General features: G+C 38.3%; 1 protein-coding gene across 2 annotated transcripts in view; it reads left to right on the top strand.

The window, feature by feature from the left end:
• The window catches only part of HERC1 (HECT and RLD domain containing E3 ubiquitin protein ligase family member 1), a 216,052-nt gene that overhangs the window by 34,678 nt on the left and 158,649 nt on the right, over window positions 1-22,725 (top strand). The window contains exons 2-3 of one of the 2 annotated variants that reach the window (XM_065872693.1): window positions 7,839-8,794; window positions 15,214-15,309. In XM_065872693.1, the coding sequence (XP_065728765.1) occupies window positions 7,865-8,794; window positions 15,214-15,309 (1,026 nt within the window). In that variant the 5' untranslated portion in view covers window positions 7,839-7,864. Of the gene's footprint in view, window positions 1-7,838; window positions 8,795-15,213; window positions 15,310-22,725 lie in introns of those variants that run through there. The other variant, XM_065872692.1, reaches the window with a different exon arrangement.

Genomic DNA, 22,725 nt, shown 5'->3' with positions numbered 1-22,725 from the left:
TGATTGTAACTTAGATGAGGGTTGTGGCAGTGAAAATGGAGATATCTGGATAGATTCGAGAGCTTTTTAGGGGGTGATACACAAGTGCAAAACTATGCATGCTAGGATATGTGAAAATTCCAAGATAAAAAAGGGTAAATCTTGCCTACAATAGGAGAAACAAACCATCCACGAAGTAGCATGAATTAGCTGGTGTTGTGGGAAAAGGTAGGGCATTCTTAATGTTTTTCTTTGATGAGTTTTGTACAACCCAACACACACTTTATTGACTGTATTACTACATTACTAGTTATCCTTGATACATTCTGGTTTCCTAAACTATGGATGGCCAGTTCCTCCTGGAACCTCCTGCTTCTTTGTATTACTTGCATAGCTTTACTCTGAAGGTACTCCCAGACCAAGGATGACCAGTTTCTTTGTTCTCTTAATAACGGTGAAGCAGACTTTTTGCCTTTCTGAGCTATTGGTCTGGGCCTTGGTTTCACACCATCCTTCCCCCCACCCACCCCCCATGCAATGTGCCTTTTACTTTTTTCAAAAAAAAAAATTATGTATTTGGTAAGATACATATAACATCATATTTACCATCTTAACCATTTTTTTGTTGTCTTTTTTTTGTTTTGTTTTGTTTTGCGGTACGCGGGCCCCTCACTGTTGTGGCCTCTTCCGTTGCGGAGCACAGGCTCTGGACACGCAGGCTCAGCGGCCATGGCTCAGGGGCCTAGCCGCTCCGCGACATGTGGGATCTTCCCGGACCAGGGCACGAACCCGTGTCCCCTGCATCGGCAGGTGGACTCTCAACCACTGCGCTACCAGCGAAGCCCTTAACCGTTTTTAAGTGTACAGTTCAGTGGTATTAAATACATTCATGATGTACAACTACCATTGTTGTCCATCTTTGTAACTATTTTTATCTTGTAAAAACTGAAACTATTCTCATTAAGCAATAACTACTTATCCCCCTTCCTCCAAGCCCCTGGCAACCACCATTCTATTTTCTGTCTCTATGATTTTGACTATATACTCTTAAGTACATCGTATGAGTGGAATCATGTAGTATTTGTCATTTTGTGACTGGATTATTTCACTTAGCATAACATCCTCAAGGTTCATTCATGTTGTAGTATGTGTCAGAATTTCCTTCCTTTTTAAGGCTGAATAATATCCCGTTGTATGGTTAATACCATGTTTTATTTGTCCATTCATCTGCTGATGGATATTTGGGTTGCTTTTGTCTTTTAGCTTTTGTGAATAATGATGCTATGAACATGTGTTTACAAGTATCTCTTAAGACCCTGCTTTCAATTCTTTTGGGTATAAACCCAGAAATGGAATTGCTGAATCATATGGTAATTTTGTTTGTAATTTTTTGAGGAATGCCATACTGTTTTCCACAGCCCCTGTACCATTTTACACTCCTGCCAACAGTGCACAAGGGTGCCAGTTTCTCCACATCTTTGCCAACATTTTTTTTCTGGTAAGCTATCCTAATGGATGTGAGGTGGTATCTCATTGTAGTTTTGATTTGCCTTTCTCTAATGATTAGTGATGTTGACCTTCTTTTCATTTGCTTATTGTCCGTTTGTATATCTTCTTTGGAGGAATGTCTATTCAAGTCCTTTGCCCATTTTGAATTGGGTTGGTTTTTTGTTCTGTTTTTTTTTTTTTTTGCTTTTAAGAAGTTCTCTGTATATCTTGGCTGTTAATCCCTTATCAGATATATGATTTGCAGATATTTTTTTCCATTCTGTGGGTTGCCTTTTTACTCCATTACTACTGTCTTTTGATGCACAAAATTTAAAAATTTTCATGAAGTCAACTTTGTCTATTTTTTTTTGTTGTTGCCTGTGCCTCTGGTGTCATATCTAATAAATCAGTGCTAAATCCAATGTCCTGAAGCTTTGCCCTATGTTTTCTTCTAAGAGTTTTCAATCTTACATTAGGTCTTTGATCCATTTTGAGTTAATTTTTATACATGGTGTGAGGAAAGGGTTCAGTTTCATTCTTTTGCTTGTGGATATTCAGTTTTCTGAGCACTCTTTGTTGAAAAGACTGTCCTTTTCCCATTGAATGTCTTGGAGCCCTTGTCAAAAATCATTTGACCATATATGTGAGGGTTTATTTCTGGGCTCTCTATTCTATTCCATTTTTGTATATGCCAGTACCACACTGTTTTGATTATTGTAGCTTTGTAACAGGTTTTAAAAAAATATTTATTTATTTATTTTTGGCTGTGTTGGGTCTTCATTGCTGCATGTGGGCTTTCTCTAGTTGCAGTGAGTGGGGGCTACTCTTTGTTTGGCTGCACGGGCTTCTCACTGCAGTGGCTTCTTTTGTTGTGGAGCACAGGCTCTAGGCGCGTGGGTTTCAGTAGTTGTGGCTCGTGGGCTCTAGAGTGCAGGCTCAGTAGTTGCGGCGCACGGGCTTAGTTGCTCCGCGGCACATGACTTGAACTTGTGTCCCCTGCATTGGCAGGTGGATTTCCAACCACTGTGCCATGAGGGAAGCCCTGTCTTTGGTTTTAATAGATGAGTTTTGCTGATAGTGATGAGTAGATATGCTTAGTCTTATTGCTGACCTTTTTTTCTGTTTTATCTTTAATACTTCTTTGCTTTCTTCATTTTCTGACCCTTTGTTATATGGTTTATGTTTCTTTCATTCATCTCTATCCTTGCATAATTTGGAAAAGTGTACGAATGTACCCAGATGGCTGGATAGCAATAATTATCCAGGAAAGGAAATTGGGGAATTCCATTCATAGTAGCCACAAAATCAAAAATACTCAAGAAACAGTTTATCAAGAAAGGCATAGGACTTATATGAAGAAAATCTAAAATCACACCGGATCAAAATAGAAAGACATACTATATTCTTAGGTGGACAAATTATCATAAAAATATCTATTTTCTGAAAATTAATATATATATTTAATGAAGTTCCAATTAGAACATGCTACCTTGGGAGAGGTAGCATGTAATTGAATGAAATAATCTTAAAGGTTAGGGACTTGCCTTACCAGCCATCAGAATATTTATAAAAGCCACTGTAATCAAGTCACTGTTGGCATAAGAATGGACAAGTGGACCAAAATAGAGAATTCAGAAATAGATCCTGGTAATGGAAAAAGAGTAAATTATTTTGTTGTTTAGGTCTTCTGTTTCCTTACATATTTTTGTCCACTTGATGTGTCTTGTACTGGGAATGGTATATTAAAGTCTCCCATTATTTGTGTGTTTCTGTCTGTGTTTCCTTGCACCCCCTGTACTTTTTGCTTTATAAAAGCTGTTGCTGTGCTGTTTATTTGACTGGTTTTAAAATGTCAATGCCAATCTAATTCTTTTACCTTTTTAAGTTATTTGATCTTTTTGCCTGGAGGTCTTGAGGGTTTTATCTAAATCCTTGAATTTACAAGGCCAATGTCTTAGAGTTGGTTGTTCTTGCTTAATTTCCCAGGTACCTTGTGAACCCTTATTGTATTGATTCAAAAATTTTTTTTTCTATTTCTGGCAGGTTTTCTTGGCTAGTAGCTTTAAAATCAGCTCTTTGTTGCTTTTTTGTTTTACTTTTTCAGGTAATCCAGTAGTACAAATACTTGCCCTTCTTTGCTTGTCTTCTCTTTCCACTACTTTCACTGATTCGTGTGTGTGTGTGTGTGTATGTGTATGTGTGTGAGATTTTAATTCTCATAGTTGTTTCCCTGCTCCAGCCTTTAATTGCCCTTTGCTAACTTTTTATTTGAGTCTACCCTTGGACAGTTTATAATTCATTTTTCATTTCTGAGAATTTTGTCTTTTTCTTCCGTTTCTTTCTTGAGTTCAGTCAACTCTTCTCCTTTTTTTCCCCTTTCTTCCTTCCCTGTTCCTTCCCTTTTCAAAAACTTTAAAAACTTTATTTATTTAATTATTTATGTGGCCTTTTTCTGCTTTTAGTTTTTGAATTTCTGATTCAAGGTTTTTTTATCCTCAAATGTTTGTGTGTTTAATTTTGCTTGGATTGTTAACTTTTATTTTCTTATGCTTTCTTGTTATCAGGAAGATTTCCATCAGTTGATATATGTGAACTTTACTGATTTTCTGCAGTAGTTCTCTGTGGACTTTTTTCTTGTTCATTTTTATGGTATTGGGTTTTTAAAATAATATTCCTAATTTAATGGCACCCTCTTCTGTCTATATAGCAAAGTCCAAGTACTTCAAAGGATTTTTTTTTTTTTTGGAGCTTTGTTTCTTTTGCTTGAGAGAAGCTTTGTTATATCTCCAATTTTATAGTTCTCTTTTGTCTTGCAGAACCCTAAATATTCCCCCCTCCTTTTTTTCTTTTACCCTTTACCACCCAGTTGCCAAAGAATGCTTCTCTCTTCTTTTTCGTCTTTTTTCTCCTCTGCATTTCAAGGAATACTCATATAAATCATACCTGTCTTTTAAAATTGTACCTGCTTCTTTAAATCATGCCTGACTCTTTAAATTAAACGTACTTTGAAATCTCTTCCTTGTAGTCTGTGCTCTGATCTGCCTGGACATTTGTTCAGTATTTTCAGATTTAGTGTGGATTTAATCTTTCTGGCAGTCATTCCAAATCACCTTTAGGCTCCTTCACTATCCTTCCTCTTCTCTCTTCTCTACAGATTTTCTTAGTCTGCTTCTGCTTGCAAAAAACCTTGTGGCTCTTGGAGCTGAGAGTGTGTGCACTGGGATTGATGATATTTCTTTTTTTACAGTTAATTTGCAGTTTTGTCATTCTATATCTTCAAATTATGCTGTGGGTGCGGTTTTATGTAGAATTTATTTTTCCTTATTGTTTGGGAAGAAATTTGGGGAGATAATCATGCAGCTGCCATTGTCCTCAGCTGTCTTGGAAGTCTTGGATGACTTAAATGGTGGTGGCATAATTAGCTATCCACCTGGAAACAATAAAATTGGAATCCAATTTTACACCATGCAGAACTTAATTAAAATTTCAGATGAATATAAAATTCATTTAAAGAGTCATGTGTAAAAAAATCAAAAATACTTCAAGAAAATCTAGGTGAATACCTGTATTATCTAGAGTTTATGTGTAAGGGCATGGGGATGTTGGGGTGCTCTTTTAACCAAGAATGGAAAGCAGGAGCCATAAAGAAAGGATGTGTATGTATGCGAAAGATAGATTTAGAAGAAATATTTGCAGTGCTGAGGACAATGATAAAATACAAAAACTTTTTACAAATTGACAAGAAAAATAACCCAGTAGAAAAATATGTGACTAGAAGGACATGAATAAGCATTTCCCAGAAGAGTGTGTCCAAATGACCAATATCCATGTGCTGTTCAGGTGTTAGTGATCAGGGAGATTGAAATTAGAATAACAACATATTCCTTTATAGCAGTCAAACTAGCAAAAATAAAAAGAGCAGAATTACCTCTGGCTTGCAGGGATGGAGGTAAGTAAGGTACTTTTATATCCTCTGCACAATGTTTAGTAAATACTTAGCCGAATGAAGTGGGAGGAGGCTTATGGTTTTATTTTCCCTCTCCCAAGTACATACTTTCCAAGTATCTATTGAAGTTAAATTAAGCTTAGTAATCATAAGCTTGAAAAAGGAAGAAGTACCATTAGATTTTATATTTAGAATTTAACAGGGCATGTTTGGAAGTAGGAAACTCCTTTTAATTAGCCTGCAGTCTCTATCATTGGAGCTCTTTTTTTAAGAGCTACATATATCATGAAAATAAAATGCCCTTCATTATGTGAAGATCTTTATCTACCACCAACTGTTATGACTACCATTCTGGGAACTTGCTTGAAAAGCAGGAGTTAGTCCCAACTCTCCAGCAATATTTTATGATGAAAAATTTCAAACATACAGCAAAGTTGAAAGATTTAAAAATGAATAGGCATATATACTTCACCACTGAGATTCTGCCATTAATATTTTATTATACTTGTTTTATCACATATCAATCCATATGTATGTGTGTATGTATATACATATATATATTTTTATACACACACACACGTCAGTGCATCTTATTATTTGATGCATTTCAAAGTAAATTATACATATCAGTATACTTCCCCCTAATTATACTTCAATATATGTATCAGCTGGAATTCAGTATTTATTGAGGTAAAATTTACATGCAGTGACATCTTAAATGTATATTCACTGAGTTTTGACAAATGTATAAGGCTTGGTAATCCAGCATTACCATCACTTCAGGAAGTTCCCTCGTGCCCTGCCCAACCTATTCATGCCCTGCCCAACCTATTCATGCCCTCACCTTCTAGAGGGGCAACTACTATTTAGGGTTAAGTCTTTCTGTGGAGATATGTTTTCTTCTGGGCGAATCTGTAGGAGAGGAATTGTTGAGTCATTGAGTAGGTATATATTTAGTTTTTTTTTTTTTTTGCGGTACCTGGGCCTCTCACCGCTGCGGCCCCTCCCATTGCAGAGCACAGGCTCCGGACGCGCAGGCCCAGCCGCCACGGCTCACGGGCCCAGCCGCTCCACGGCATGTGGGATCCTCCCGGACCGGGGCACAAACCCGCGTCCCCTGCATCGGCAGGTGGACTCCCAACCACTGCGCCACCAGGGAAGCCCTATATTTAGTTTTATAAGAAGCTACCAGATGTCTTTCTAAGGTGGCTGTTCAATTTTACATTTCCACAAATGGTTTGTGAGAGTTCTGGTTGCCCTGCATCCTTGCTTAACATTTGGTATTGTCAGCCTTACTAATTTTAATCCTTCTGGGTGTGCATTAGTATCTCTTTGTGTTTTTAATTGGCATTTTTCTGATGAATAATGATGTTGAGCACTTTTTTTTGTGCTTATTAGCCATTGCCATATCTTTGGTGAAGTTTTGTTCACAACTTTTCTGACCATTTAAAAAATTAGGTTGTCTTTTTATTATTGAGTTGTAGGAGTTCTTAATGTATCTTGGATGATAGTCCTTTGCACGATATATGTCTTGTGAATATTTTATCCCAGCAAACTTAGTTTTTAAGTACTTTTTGTCAGCAAATACTTACTGAGCACTTACTGTGTGCCAGAATACAGCAGTAAACAAAATATACAGAAACATTCCTGCCCTTTTGGAGTCACTGCAGCTCCTCAGTACAGTCAGGGAGACCAGTAAGAAAGCTTCTTCAGTGATCCAAGAGATGATGGCTTAGACCAGGGTTTCAGCAATGGGGGGGTGTGAGAACTGTTTGGATTCTGGCTATATTTTGAGAGTAGAGTTGACTAATTGAATTTGGAGTGTAAGAGAGGGAGGAGTCAATGATGACTCCCAAGGTTTTTAGCCAAAGGGAATAGAAGGATACAGTTGCCATTTATTGAAGTGAGGAGTTCTGCAGGAGGAACAGGTTTGGGTGGGTGTGGTGGAAATGTTGGATTAGGAATTCAGTTTTGAATATAAAGTTTGAGATGCCTATGAGGTGTGGAGAGGTCAAGTGGACAATTACATATATGAGTTTGGAATTCAGAGGAGAAGCCTGGAGATACAAATTTGGGGTCCATCATCATGTAGAACCCACTGTTAATACTGACAGTGGGACCAGAACCTGAAGAGAAAAGTTACATAAATCACTAATTTTTAAAATAAACTTTTTATTTTGGGATAATTTTAGACTATGTAAAAGTTGCAAAGATAGTACAGAGTTCCCGTATGCCCTGCAACCCATTGTTCCCTAATATTAATGTCTTAAATAACCATGGTACATTTATTGAAGCTAAAATACTAACATTGGTATGTCACTGTTAACTGAAGTCCAGACTTTGTGTTTCACCAGTTTGAAACCACTAATTGTAATATATGATGGAAGTTCAGAAACTTGACTCCTTTTTCTTTCTCCCTTTATAGAACTAATGGCTGAAGAGTAAATCAAAATGGCAACTATGGTTCCACCAGTGAAACTGAAATGGCTTGAACACCTCAACAGCTCCTGGATTACAGAGGACAGTGAATCTATTGCTACAAGAGAGGGGGTTGCTGTTCTATATTCTAAACTGGTCAGCAATAAGGAAGTAGTACCTTTGCCCCAACAAGTTTTGTGCCTCAAAGGACCCCAGTTGCCAGACTTTGAACGTGAGTCTCTTTCAAGTGATGAACAGGACCACTATTTGGATGCCCTTCTTAGCAGTCAACTAGCACTAGCGAAGATGGTATGTTCAGATTCCCCATTTGCTGGGGCACTTCGAAAACGATTGCTTGTACTCCAGCGTGTCTTCTATGCACTTTCTAATAAATACCATGATAAAGGCAAAGTGAAACAGCAGCAGCATTCTCCGGAGAGCAGCTCTGGTTCGGCAGATGTCCATTCTGTTAGTGAACGTCCCCGGTCAAGCACTGATGCACTTATAGAAATGGGTGTTCGAACTGGTCTAAGTTTATTATTTGCACTTCTGAGACAAAGTTGGATGATGCCTGTGTCGGGACCTGGTCTCAGTCTTTGCAATGACGTTATTCATACTGCAATTGAAGTCGTGAGCTCTTTGCCACCATTATCTTTAGCAAATGAAAGCAAGATTCCACCTATGGGCTTGGATTGCTTATCGCAAGTAACAACATTTCTTAAAGGAGTAACTATTCCCAATTCTGGAGCAGACACTTTAGGTCGTAGATTAGCTTCTGAGTTGCTGCTTGGTTTAGCTGCTCAGCGAGGTTCTTTGCGGTATCTCCTTGAATGGATAGAAATGGCCTTAGGGGCTTCAGCAGTTGTAAATTCCATGGAGAAAAGCAAACTACTATCAAGCCAGGAAGGGATGATCAGCTTTGACTGCTTTATGACTATATTAATGCAGATGAGACGTTCTTTGGTACGTATGATAAATCTCAACTTTAAAATTCTTATCTAACAATTTTGGGAAATGTCAACCCAACTTTTAATGAATTGATAGTAATAGCAAATGATTTGAGAATTCTACTGGTGATTGTTAGGTTAGTTAAATAATTTATATACTTTGAGTAAAGAAACTTTTATATGTGTTGATGTGAATATGTAATTCAAGGACAGGTTAGTTGTATAGTGTTAAGACCACTGGATCAGGAGTTAGGATTGTAGTTTAAGTTTTATGGCTTCCTCTGTGAACTTGGGAAATTCATCTAACTTCTCTGTGTTTTAGTAAACTCAAAAGTAAAATGAGGGGCCTTGGCTAGTAAGTGTGGAGACCTTTTGAAAAAAATCTCTAATTTCGTCCTTCTCCATTTTTATTAAACATTTACTATGTACTAAGTATTATTCTAGGCCCTAAGGATACAGCAGAGAAAAACAGAGTTTCTTGGAGCTAACAGCCTCGTAGGGGAATCAGACAATAAATATAAATTTTAGGTAGTGTTAAGTTCTAAGAATTAAAATAAGGGAGGGAAAGGGAATACAAAATGATGGGTTCAAGCAGAGATTGGGGAGGGGAAAGGTGTAGTATTTTAGTTAATGTGATCAGGGGAGTCTCTGAATTGGGACATTTGAGCAGAGACCTGAATGGAGGGGAGTAATGAACTGATTACTAGATCTGTAATGAATGTCTTGTTCATGAAGGAACTTAATTGCTTGACTATCATAAAAGGACTAACTTTAGATACCATATTAAAGAATAAACAGTAAAATATAGTGCAGTATGATCAATTTCAAGAATTTCTGAGATTGAAATTTAATGCTTTTGTGAAAACCAAGAATAAAAGTTTGAAATAACAGATGAACTGGTTTGCAGGGCAGAAATAGAGACACAGATGTAGAGAACAAATGTATGGACGCCAGGGGGGGAAAGTAGAGGGCTGGTGGTGGTGCAATGAACTGGGAGATTGGGATTGACATATGTATAAAATGGATAACTTACAAGAACCTACTGTTTAAAAAAAATAAATAAAATTAAATTTAAAAAAGAATACAAATTTGGAATATAAAGATTGAAACACTTATAAGTTGATTTAATTTCAATTGAGTTACATTGATCAGCGTTTTTGATATTCTTTATTACCAAATATCAATTAACAAATTTATAGTTTAAATAATTAAAAATGCCACTTGTAAATTATGTATGTATGTTTCATGACTCCCCCTCCCCCGCAAAAATGTGGAAAGCTGTTGGATTGACAGGAATGTTTCATAAAAAACAATTATGTTGAATTTATTTTCAAACCAGGGCATTTAAATTTTCACCTGGCTTACATTTTGTACTTGTGAACTGAATGGTAAATATTGGGTCATTTTATTACAAATAATCTTATTGTAAGCAAGTACTTGGAAATTTTAGATCATTAGATCTATGAAAATTTGAATTCCTTAATGTTAAATAAAATTTAGACTAGAAAAGCATGTGGTGCTTTGTTCAGAATCTGGAATGTTGACAAGGGCCGTATGATCTTTACCTGAAGTAGGAATCTAGAGCCAGAGATCTAAGCAATGATCTAAGTAAGAAAGGTTTGAAGTAACAGCTATGAAAGGCAGTTAGGCCTCTTGTGGTTTCTTATTCAATATTTAAACTTATTCACTTGCATATGTGTTTTTCTCATTTTATTTTCCAATTCTTAATACTTTCTGGTAACATTCTCTAAATTTATACCGTTTTCAAATATGTGATGCCATTTGATGACCTAAAATAATGTATCTATTCATGGTCACATGTTAATATTTCTGTGAGGAGTTACTTAATTCTTCATTTTACAGTCTGTTTATTTTGCATTGCCTTTGTTACAAAGAAAACATGTTAATTATTGTGCAGTCTACTTATATGATCGTACGCTTGCCCATGGTGTGTTTCCTTTTTAATCAAAATGCTAAATACCCTGAGTCAGAAGCCTCTTCCCCACCTTACCCTCAAAGGCCTTATCCTGCAATATTGCTCCTTAGTGGGAAGAGGGTGCCCCAAGAAACTAAATTGCTTTTCTCAGTATCTGTTTAGCCCATTGTCTTTTAGCATGTTGTAAATTGGTTTGTATGCATATTTGGCTGTAAGTTTAAGTTGGCTCTATAACCTTAAGAAATCTTTACAGTAAATATATCTACTACCTATATGTTTTAATATTCACTTAATTAACCTATAGTAAACCATCCCATTCATTTTTTGGATTCTACTTACTGCTTCCCAGTACCTGGAATAAGGGAGGAAGAGCTCTAACCTTCGTTGAGTGCCTACTACCTACCAGGTGCTTTTTTTTTTTTTTTTTTTTTTTTGCGGTACGCGGGCCTCTCACTCTTGTGGCCTCTCCCGTTGCGGAGCACAGGCTCCGCACGCGCAGGCTCAGCAGCCATGGCTCACGGGCCCAGCCGCTCTGCGGCATGTGGGATCTTCCCGGACCGGGGCACAAACCCGTGTCCCCTGCATCGGCAGGCGGGCTCTCAACCACTGCGCCACCAGGGAAGCCCCTCAGGTGCTTTTTATAAGCAGTGTCTTATTCAATTATCATGTTAATCTGTAAGGTAGATATTATTTATCCTTATCTTAAGGATGAAGAAACTGTGGCAATTATCCTAAATTTACACATCTATTTGGCAAAAGAACTGAAAGTATTATGTATACTCCTGATTAAGCACTGATGGGCCAGGCACTGTGTTAACTAATTCTTACAACCCATAGTCTGTCTGCAAAGCCCACATTTTTTCTGACAGCTGTATGCAGCCTTTACCCTGTTTATGTTAAATTGACTTATTTTTTTTTTCCCATGAAGGCCTACCTTAAAGTAGATATAAAATATAATAAACTTATTTTATTGCTGGATTTCCAATTTTCTCTCCACTTGGCCTCTTTCATTTCTGGACAAAATGTCAAATACACCTAGGCAGAAGGGGCCTCCGCCTCCCTCCTTACCTTCCTAGGCTATACCCTACATTGTAGCTTTCTCTTGGGATGAGGGTGCCCCGGATAGCTTTCCTCAGAATTCTGGATATATTCTGGGGAAGAATCCCATCCTGACCTTATCTTCCCTGTCTTAAGATTCTCTGCTCAAGAACAGCTGGGACAGACTGTATCCCCAAGCTAGAAGTTAGAGGGAGAGACGCATAACCATCAATTGAGTACCCGGTAGAAGGCCTAACAAAAATGAGTTCAATCCTTAAATTGTATTTACATGTGTGATTCTTAACCTCCTCTACCCATGCACATAGTAATTCTGTTTGAGTGTAAGCATGCAAGATACTCATTAACTTACATTTAAATAAAGAGTAGGGAAATAATGTCACTGTACATCCATGAATTCTAAAAGAGTAAACACCAAGAAAAACACCTTTGGCCTTTGATGCCACTAGGTGTTTACTGTGTGCCAGATACTGTTAGGCTATGGGTTAAAATGATGAATAAGCTTTGTAGCGTCCATGCCGTTAGCCAGCTCCCAGTGTAAGGAGAGAGAGATGCACAGACATTTCATATTAATGATGCTGGGCTGTAGTAGAGGTCTGCACAGGGAGGTGGTGATGAGATACAGGAGGAGGAGGAGGGCTAGAAGGGAAGGGGCAGAAAATGAAGGATGCCTAAGCTTAGTTGAAAAGTAAGAAGAGTTTGCTTGCAGACATGAGGTGTGTGAGTGAGGGAGCTGAAGAAGTTTTCAGGTGAGAGGATTAGTATTCTCAAAGTGACTGAGGTGTGGGAGAGTAGGCTCCTGGGTGCTGGGGCTAGAATGGGATGAGCTGAGGCGGCCAACGTGGGCAGGGCCAGGTATCCCATGCTATGGGGTTTTGAGCTTGATTCTGTAGGCAGTGGGGAGTCACTGAAGCAATTTTAAGCAGAGTAAAATCAGATAGCAAGAATGTAAGGAAGTGTACTCCATCAAGTCTTAATGTTCTTGTCTGATTTTCTTAAAAAGACAGATGTGAAAAAAACGAAAAGGTATTGCATTATTTTTGATGGTAGGTAAATAAGAGAAAGGTAATTCAATGAAGACCTGTGAAACCACACATTTATGTTATTTTAATTTCCCATTTATCTTTGGACCTTTGAACTTCCTGTGGTATATTAGCAGTGTATGAAGTGACACATTTCCAAAATGTAATTTCTTTAAAAATGCCTAGGTATAGGCCTCTTTTTCTATTGTGCAGTATATTTACAAAACACATTAAGAATTCTATACAGAATGGGTTTTTAAGATATCTTTAATCCTAATTTACTGGGGCTGGATTAGTCTTACCCTCAACTATTGACTTTTTGGGGAGAACAGAAGTCAGTGACAGTTACTGCAGACAGTGTTTGAAGGATTTTTTTTTTTTTTTTTTTGCGGTACGCGGGCCTCCCGCTGTTGTGGCCTCTCCCGTTGCGGAGCAACAGGCTCCGGACGCGCAGGCTCAAAGGCCATGGCTCACGGGCGCAGCCGCTCCGCGGCATGTGGGATCTTCCCGAACCGGGGCACGAACCCTTGTCCCCTGCATCGGCAGGCGGACTCTCAACCACTGCGCCACCAGGGAAGCCCTGAAGGATTTTTTAAAAAATTGGTTTGGTATTTTTAAAGTTAGCAGGAGTTTATTAAAGACTCCCTATGTTTCCTCTACTTTCTCCATGTACATCATACAAAATCATAATTACTGATGCCAGTTTTGAGTTCGTACTATGTATTAAGAACTGTGCTAAGCATGTTTTATGCATAATTTCAGTTATTCTTCCCAACAGCCCTAAATAATAGAGGAATTATTCCTAAGGATAAGCAAACTTACCCTTAAGTCACGTTGCCAGTAAGTGATGGAACATGGATTTAAACTCAGATCTCTCACTGAAAACCTTATGTTATTTTCAGCATTTTCCTTCATACTGTAGAAAGGCATAAAAAGGAATTATTACCGGCCTGGTGCCAGCTCCTAGAAAGGTATGGCAAGCTGCTGTTGTTTCTTATCTGCTTTTGGTTTGGTGATCAGTAGAGGTGGCCTTTAAATAACGGAGCCACAGATTACAATTGTGTTTCTCCCAGAAGTGCTACACAGCTAATTATGGAATTTGGAGAGGCTGTGCCTCAAAGTATTTGCTGGTATAGCCACACCTTGTGTGTCTAGGAACTAGATAATTTTGAACACTCAGCTTCTCATATGACTCCAAGACCTGCAAGTGGCTCTCGAAAGCCTTACTACTTGAAGTGTGAGCCTCAGACAGCAGCATTGGCATCACCTGAGAACTTGTTAGAAATACAGAATCTCAGGCCCCCACCTATATTTACTGAATTGGAATCTGCATTTTAACAAAATTTCCAGATAACTTATGTCCACATTAAAATTCGAGAAGCACCACCTAAGCAATAAAAAAGAAAAATTGATTTGGTAGCAGTAGCTTAGCACCTGATGACCCAGCAATAAATTAAATAGCCAACATATTCATTTCATTCATTACTTAGGAACCACGTTAATTAAAATAGTCTGAATTGATAAAATCATATAATCTTAGAGTTGGATGGGATCTTACAGAGCATCTAGGCCAACCTCCGTTCCACAGTAGAGGATATACTTTTCTGTGGTATGTTTGCCCGGTGATCATCTAGAATCTAAATATTTTTACAATATAATCGTCTTTGAAATAAAGCCACAGATGAAAATTTTACAACTAGAGGATGGATAAATCAGAGAAAGAACTTGACATTTGTGATAAGGATATGGGAACTTGAGGGAACAGCGGAGGTCAAGTTCACTCATTTATCAGTTTTCAATGAAAGAATGATTTCTGGTCATAGCCATTGGGCCCTATTGTGGAGAGTAGGCAGTTAGTCACAGAGAGGATCTATGATTCCTCAGCTGTGCTAGGAAAAAGATATTTTGTTGCTAATATAGTCAGGTAGCTACATGAACTGACTTGTGGGACCTTTGTTGTGCTGAAACTAAGCAGGGAGGAACAGACTTACTGCTGCTCTGGTAAGGATCATCACTTAAGCTGGCTGCTTTCTACTGTATTCTTGGAGCAAGTGGACAAGACAGCCCCAGGGGAGTAGAATATTTGCTGGGACCCCATTTATTGGATATTGGTCACCTAAAGAGTGTGTAGTTGGCAAAATCCTGCCTCCTTGAGTGTTTTTAGGTCAAACCTTGTGACACTTAGAACAAATCACTAATGTAATAAGTGAGGGATTGGTACTTAATTTACTGCTTCACTCTATAGCCATGTCTTTTATAACACTTACACATAAAATTGGTTTCATGACCTAATGTTAGGATTTGATTTTAATGCACATAATTATGTAAACAGTTCCTCAGATGTTTTTGTGGACTATTTAAGTGATTTTAATACATGTCTCTCTCCTTCCCTAACTGTATCCCACAATGTCTTAATTATAGGGTTCATCTGCTGATCGGAGTCAGTGGAGGGAACCACCCAGAACATCCGATGGCTTGTGCTCACTCTATGAGGCAGCTTTATGTCTTTTTGAAGAGGTACGTAATAATCATGGCTTTTATGGTGAAAAATTACTTTGTCAAGGGATAAACTGGAAGATTGTGATTGACGTATACATACTACTAGATATAAAATAGATAACTAATAAGGACGTACTGTATAGCACAAGAGACTCTACTCAGTACTCTGTAATGGCCTTTATGGGAAAAGAATCTCAAAATGAGTGGATATATGTATATGTATAACAGATTCACTTTGCTGTACACCTGAAAGTAACACCACATTGTAAATCAACTATATTCCAATAAAAATCAATCAATCAATAAAAATTACTTTGTCTTAAAATGCTACAGCATGTATTTATCCCTTAAAAATAATCCATTCAGGGCTTCCCTGGTGGCGCAGTGGTTGAGTGTCTGCCTGCCGATGCAGGGGACGCGGGTTTGTGCCCCGGTCCGGGAAGACCCCACATGCCGCGGAGCGGCTGGGCCCGTGGGCCATGGCCGCTGAGCCTGCGCGTCTGGAGCCTGTGCTCCGCAACGGGAGAGGCCGCAACATTGAGAGGCCTGTGTACCGCAAAAAAAAAAAAAAAAAAAAATCCGTTCAGTCTCTGGAAAGGATGCAAAAGAAAGTGGCATCCGTGATTGGTTGCCTCTAGAAAGTGGAGCCGGGGTGTCTCGCATCAGGTGTGGGAAGGAGGCATAGTTTCAATGCATACCCTTTTATTCATTTTGGACTTTGTATCATGTGCATTATTTTTTTTAAACATCATTATTGGAGTATAATTGCTTTACATTGTTGTGTTAGTTTCTGCTGTAAAACAAAGTGAATCAGCTATACGTGTACATATATCCCCATATCCCCTCCCTCTTGCGTCTCCCTTCTACCCACCCACCCTCCCTATCCCACCCCTCTAGGTGGTCACAAAGCACCGAGCTGATCTCCCTGTGCTATGTGGCTGCTTCCCACTAGCTATCTATTTTACATTTGGTAGTGTATATATGTCCATGCCACTCTCTGACTTCGTCCCCGCTTACCCTTCCCCCTGCCATATGTGCATTTTTTAATTTAAAAATGTATTACTAAAACAGATACAAAAAGACATACAAATGTGTTCCTTAATGAATTATTTTAAAACAAATGTCCTTTTAATCTGTGCCCAGGAAAGAAATAAAACTTTACTAGCAACCCGAGAAACCCTTTCATGTCCTGGTCATTATCCCTTTCCTCCTTCCGTAAGTAGCCACTATCCTGACTTCAAGTGTAGTCACTTTGTTGCATTTCTTTATAGTTGTGTGCGTCCCTAGACACTATAGTTCAGTCTTCCCTATTAAAACAATCTATATATATCTTTTTAGTATATATATATTTTTAATTAAAACTTTTTTTTTTGGCTGCGTTGGGTCTTCATTGTGGCGCACAGGCTTTCTCTAGTTGCGGCAAGCGGGGGCTACTCTTTGTTGTGGTGCACGGGCTCTCATTGTGGTGGCTTCTCTTGTTGTGGAGCACAGGCTCTAGGCGCACGGGCTTCAGTAGTTGTGGCACATGGGCTCAGTAGTTGTGGCTTGCGAGCTCTAGAGCGCAGGCTCAGTAGTTGCGGATCACGGGCCTAGTTACTCTGCGGTATGTGGGATCTGCCCGGACCAGGCCTTGAACCCACGTCCCCTGCATTGACTGGCAGATTCTTAACCACTGCGCCACCAGGGAAGTCCTATATATATCTTTTAAATCTCTTAATCTGTAGGTTCCCCCTCCATTGTTTTTCTTTTCCTTTAGTGTATTTGTTCAGGAACTTGGACTTTTAAGGCTGTATAATTTCCTACCATCTGGAGTTTGCTGATTGATTACTCATAATGCAGTTCCTATGTATTTCCTGCATACTGACAGGTGAATCTAGAGACTTGATCAGTTTCAGGTTTGATCCCTTTGGCAAGGCTAAACATGGTGTTGTGATCTTCCATCTGGTTGTCTGTCTTTTTGTAGTATTAGCAGCCCTTGATTCTTAATGATCAGATCTATTAATTCATTGGTGCTTGGTTGCAAAATGGTGATAATCTAATTATATCATTCCTCTTTCATTTATTAATTGGAATGTTTTCATAAAGAGATGATTCCCTTATTGACAGTTTGGTTACCCTGCCACAGTTTAGACAGGAAGAGCAGAATAAGTGCTTGATTCTCTCCACTTGATTTTTAAAAAAATTTTTAACACTGATTTTTATTTACTAGTTTCCAGTTTAATGAACTGATCTACTGTCATGCTCCAAACTTGACCAATTGGTTTCACTTGAAAAGTATTGTTATGAACTTGTAGATTTAAACCGATTCAAATTTTACTTTGTTGAATTATTATCTGTAGTGAAGCTCATATTGTTTTATCTTTGGCCAACAGTCTTTCAGGGTAGTAGGCTCTTTCAGTGTGGTTCCCAAGTTCTTTTGACATAGGCCTAGTAATCTTTGATAGCTTCCTTGCTATCTGACCCATCAAATTGTTTCTGGACTCATACATTTCTTGATCTGGATCTGCAACCAGCTAGCTCTTTCTCCATAAACCCTGTTTTTTTTTAAGTGGAAAATATTATTTCAGGACCACAATCAGGGTGCTCATCACTACTAAGTCGGTATTATTTTTCTGGGGTCTTACAGTAGCCAGAGCTAGGAAATGTGTGTGTGTGCACACATGCATGCGTATTTAAAGCTAATATACCTCATGAGTTGATACTGATACTTTCAAAATCAGGGCTATAGAATTTCTGCTTTTCTATATTACATTTATATATCCTTCCAACTAAGAATGCTGATTCTGAAGGATACAGGGATATAGAATTAGAATATCCCGTAATTATTTATTTTAATCACACAGTACACATACACACACACACACACACACACCAATCCTAAAATAAGACAAACACTACCACTGTATGATTACTAAAAATATTAACTTTCTACATATGCTTTCCCCATTTTTTGTAGTTGTATTATATCTGCATACTCAGAACATATTTACTCTCTGCCTTTTAACCCTTGTTTAGTATGAGTTGTACAAGTAACTACATATTTAATGCTCACTGCCAGTTTCTGTCAGTGGCTCTCTATTCTTTTTGTTTGTCTGAAGCTTATTCTCTAGTAGAATCCTCAATAAATACTCACAAAAAAGATTCTCTTAGTTCTTACATTTTAATTGCTGTGCACTTTATACTTGAAAGTCAGTTTTGAGAAGATAAAATCTTTGGCTCACATTTTCTTTTCTTCTACTTCTTAAGTATATTCATTCATTTTCTTCTGGCAGTAATTTTACTAGAATACATCTTGATGTTATGTATTCTGGGTCGATGTTCTCAGAGATGTGAGGATTTTAATATGTAGTTTCAAATCTTTTTTATTTCAGGGAAGTTTCCCTAAATTATTGTTTTTAGTATCATTTTTACTCTTTTTATTTGGTTCTCATCTAGGACCACTATTGTTTTTATGTTGGATTTTTTTAAACATCTTTATGGAGTATAATTGCTTTGCAATGGTATGTTAGTTTCTGCTTTATAACAAAGTAAATCAGCTATATGTATACACATATCCCCATATCTCCTCCCTCTTGCATCTCCCTCCCACCTTCCCTATCCCACCTCTCTAGGTGGTCACAAAGCACTGAGCTGATCTCTCTGTGCTATGCGGCTGCTTCCCATTAGCTATCTGTTTTACATTTGGTAGTATATATAAGTCCATGCTACTCTCTCACTTCATCCCAGCTTACCCTTCCCCCTCCCTGTGTCCTCAAGTCCATTCTCTACGTCTCCGTCTTTCTTCCTGTCCTGCCCCTCTGTTCTTCAGAACCATTTTTTATTTTTAGATTCCATATATATAAGCATATGGGATTTATTTTTCTCTTTCTGACTTACTTCACTCTGTATGACAGACTCTAGGTCCATCCACCCCACTACAGATAACTCAATTTCATTTCTTTTTATGGCCGAGTAATATTCCATTGTATATATGTGCCACATCTTCTTTATCCATTCATCTGTCGATGGACACTTAGGTTGCTTCCATGTCCCAGCTATTGTGAAGAGTGCTGCAATGAACATTGTGGTACATGACTCTTTTTGAATTGTGGTTTTCTCACGGTATATGCCCAGTAGTGGGATTGCTGGGTCGTATGGTAGTTCTATTTTTAGTTTTTTTTGGCTGTACACGGGCCTCTCACTGTTGTGGCCTCTCCCGTTGTGGAGCACAGGCTCCGGACGCACAGGCTCAGCGGCCATGGCTCACGGGCCCAGCCGCTCCGTGGCATGTGGAATCTTGCCAGACTGGGGCACGAACCCGTGTCCCCTGCATCGGCAGGCGGGCTCTCAACCACTGCGCCACCAGGGAAGCCCTATTTTTAGTTTTTTAAGGAACCTCCATACTGTTCTCCATAGTGGCTGTATCAGTTTACATTCCCACCAACAGTGCAAGAGGGTTCCCTTTTCTCCACAGCCTCTCCAGCACTTATTGTTTGTAGACTTTTTCATGATGGCCATTCTGAGTGGTGTGAGGTGATACCTCACTGTAGTTTTGATTTGCATTTCTCTAATGATTAGTGATGTTGAGCATCCTTTCATGTGTTTGTTGGCAATCTGTATATCTTCGTCGGAGAAATGTCTGTTTAGGTCTTCTGCCCATTTTTGGATTGGGTTGTTTGTTTTTTTGATATTGAGCTGCATGAGCTGCTTATAAATTTTGGAGATTAATCTTTTGTCAGTTGCTTCATTTGCAAATATTTTCTCCCATTCTGAGGGTTGTCTTTTGGACTTGTTTATGGTTTCCTTTGCTGTGCAAAAGCTATTAAGTTTCATTAGGTCCCATTTGTTCAGTTTTGTTTTTATTTCCATTTCTGTAAGAGGTGGGTCAAAAAACATCTTGCTGTGATATATGTCATAGAGTGTTCTGCCTATGTTTTCCTTTAAGAGTTTTGTAGTGTCTGACCTTACATTTAGGTCTTTAATCCATTTTGAGTTTATTTTTATTTTCTAATTTCATTCTTTTACATGTAGCTGTCCAGTTTTCCCAGCACCACTTACTGAAGAGGCTGTCTTTTCTCCATTGTATATTCTTGCCTTCTTTATCAAAGATAAGGTGCCCATATGTACATGGATTTTTCTCTGGGCTTTCTATCCTGTTCCATTGATCTATCTTTCTGTTTTTGTGCCAGTACCATACTGTCTTGATTACTGTAGCTTTGTAGTATAGTCTGAAGTCTGGGAGCCTGATTCCTCCAGCTCCATTTTTCTTTCCCAATATTGCTTTGGCTATTTGGGGTCTTTTGTGTTTCCATACAAATTGTGAAATTTTTTGTTCTAGTTCTGTGAAAAATGTCATTGGTAGCTTGATAGGCATTGCATTGAATCTGTAGATTGCTTTGGTTAGTATAGTCATTTTCACAATGTTGATTCTTCCAATCCAAGAACATGGTATATCTCTCCATCTGTTTGTATCATCTTTAATTTCTTTCATCAGTGTCTTATAGGTCTTCTGTCTGCATACAGGTTTTTTGTCTCCTTAGGTAGGTTTATTCCTAGGTATTTTATTCTTTTTGTTGCAGTGGTAAATGGGAGTGTTTCCTTAATTTCACTTTCAGAGTTTTCATCATTAGTGTATAGGAATGTAAGAGATTTCTCTGCATTACTTTTGTATCCTGCTACTTTACCAAATTCGTTGATTACCTCTAATATTTTTTAGGTAGCATCTTTAGGATTCTCTATGTATAGTATCATGTCATCTGCAAACAGTGACAGCTTTACTTTTTCTTGTCCAATTTGGATTCCTTCTATTTCCTTTTCTTCTCTGATTGCTGTGGCTAAAACTTCCAAAACTATGTTGAATAAGAGTGGTGAGAGGGCTTCCCTGGTGGCGCAGTGGTTGGGAGTCCGCCTGCCGATGCGGGGGACGCGGGTTCGTGCCCCGGTCCGGGGGGATCCCACGTGCCGCGGAGCGGCTGGGCCGGTGGGCCATGGCTGCTGAGCCTGCGCTCCGCAACGGGAGAGGCCACAGCAGTGAGAGGCCCGCGTACAGCAAAAAAAAAAAAAAAAAAAAGAGTGGTGAGAGTGGGCAACTGTGTCTTGTTCCTGATGTTAGTGGAAATGCTTTCAGTTTTTCACCATTGAGGATGATGTTGGCTGTGGGTTTGTCATATGTGACCTTTATTTTAAGGCACGTTCCCTCTATGCCTACTTTCTGCAGGGTTTTTATCATAAATGGCTGTTGACTTTTGTCAAAGCTTTCTCTGGATCTATTGAGATGATCATATGGCTTTTCTCCTTCAATTTGTTAATATGGTTTATCACGTTGATTGATTTGCGTATATTGAAGAATCCTTGCATTCCTGGAATAAACCCCACTTGATCATGGTGTATGATCCTTTTAATGTGCTGTTGGATTCTGTTTGCTAGTATTTTGTTGAGGATCTTTGCATCTATGTTCATCAGTGATGTTGGCCTGTAGTTTTCTTTCTTTGTGACATCTTTGTCTGGTTTTGGTATCAGCGTGATGGTGGCCTCATAGAATGAATTTGGGAGTGTTCCTCCCTCTGCTGTATTTTGGAAGAGTTTGGGAAGGATAAGTGTTAGCTCTTCTCTAAATGTTTGATAGCATTCACCTGTGAAGCCATCTGGTCCTGGGCTTTTATTTGTTGGAAGATTTTTAATCACAGTCTCAATTTCAGTGCTTGTGATTTGTCTCTATATTTTCTGTTTCTTCCTGGTTCAGTCTTGGATATATGTTGGACTTTTAACAATTAACTTAGTAATTGTCACTTTTTTTTGAATACTTCTTTTTTTTTGAATACTTTTTATATAATTTTCATTTCTTTTTTTATTTCTAAACAGCTTTTTCCTTTTTATCTTTTGTTGCTCATAAGGTATTATCTTCTGTGTTTATTTACTCTTGGATTTCTTATACTTTACCCCTCATTTCTGAAATGATTTTTTTCTCTTATTTCTAATTCTTTTTTTGAGTCTGTCACCTCATTTTTGAATGCTTCTCTTTTAGTTTTGTGTTTTTCTTTCAAGTCGTGTTTCATTTTATTAATCCCTTTACCTTGCTTTGAAATAGGTTAGTTTGATCTGTTTTGTGGGCATTTCTCATCTGTCATTTTTTTAGTGTACGGATGTTATTCTGCCTCTTTTCCTTTTTTTCCCCTTATAACAACTTCATATGGAATTTGACCTTCATACTTTTCTGTTGCTTATTTTTATGAAAAATTCATTTTCCTGAATTTTTAGAATGGGATGGCATTCAGGATGGCTTTTCTAAATCCATAGACTCCCTTTCTGTATTGTTTTTGTGTAACGTTAGAAAAAACATGGTGGTTTCAAGCGTATTCCCCTCCCCCACTTTTATCTTAACTTTTTCTCTTTTCCTTTCTGTTGTCCTCATTCTGCTTAACTTTTATTCTGCTCCCAGTAGTTTCTGCTCAGTAT

This window comes from Phocoena phocoena, chromosome 2 (assembly GCF_963924675.1).
Source record: "Phocoena phocoena chromosome 2, mPhoPho1.1, whole genome shotgun sequence".
Lineage (NCBI taxonomy): Eukaryota > Metazoa > Chordata > Mammalia > Artiodactyla > Phocoenidae > Phocoena > Phocoena phocoena.
This window is presented reverse-complemented; position numbering and strand designations above follow the sequence as displayed.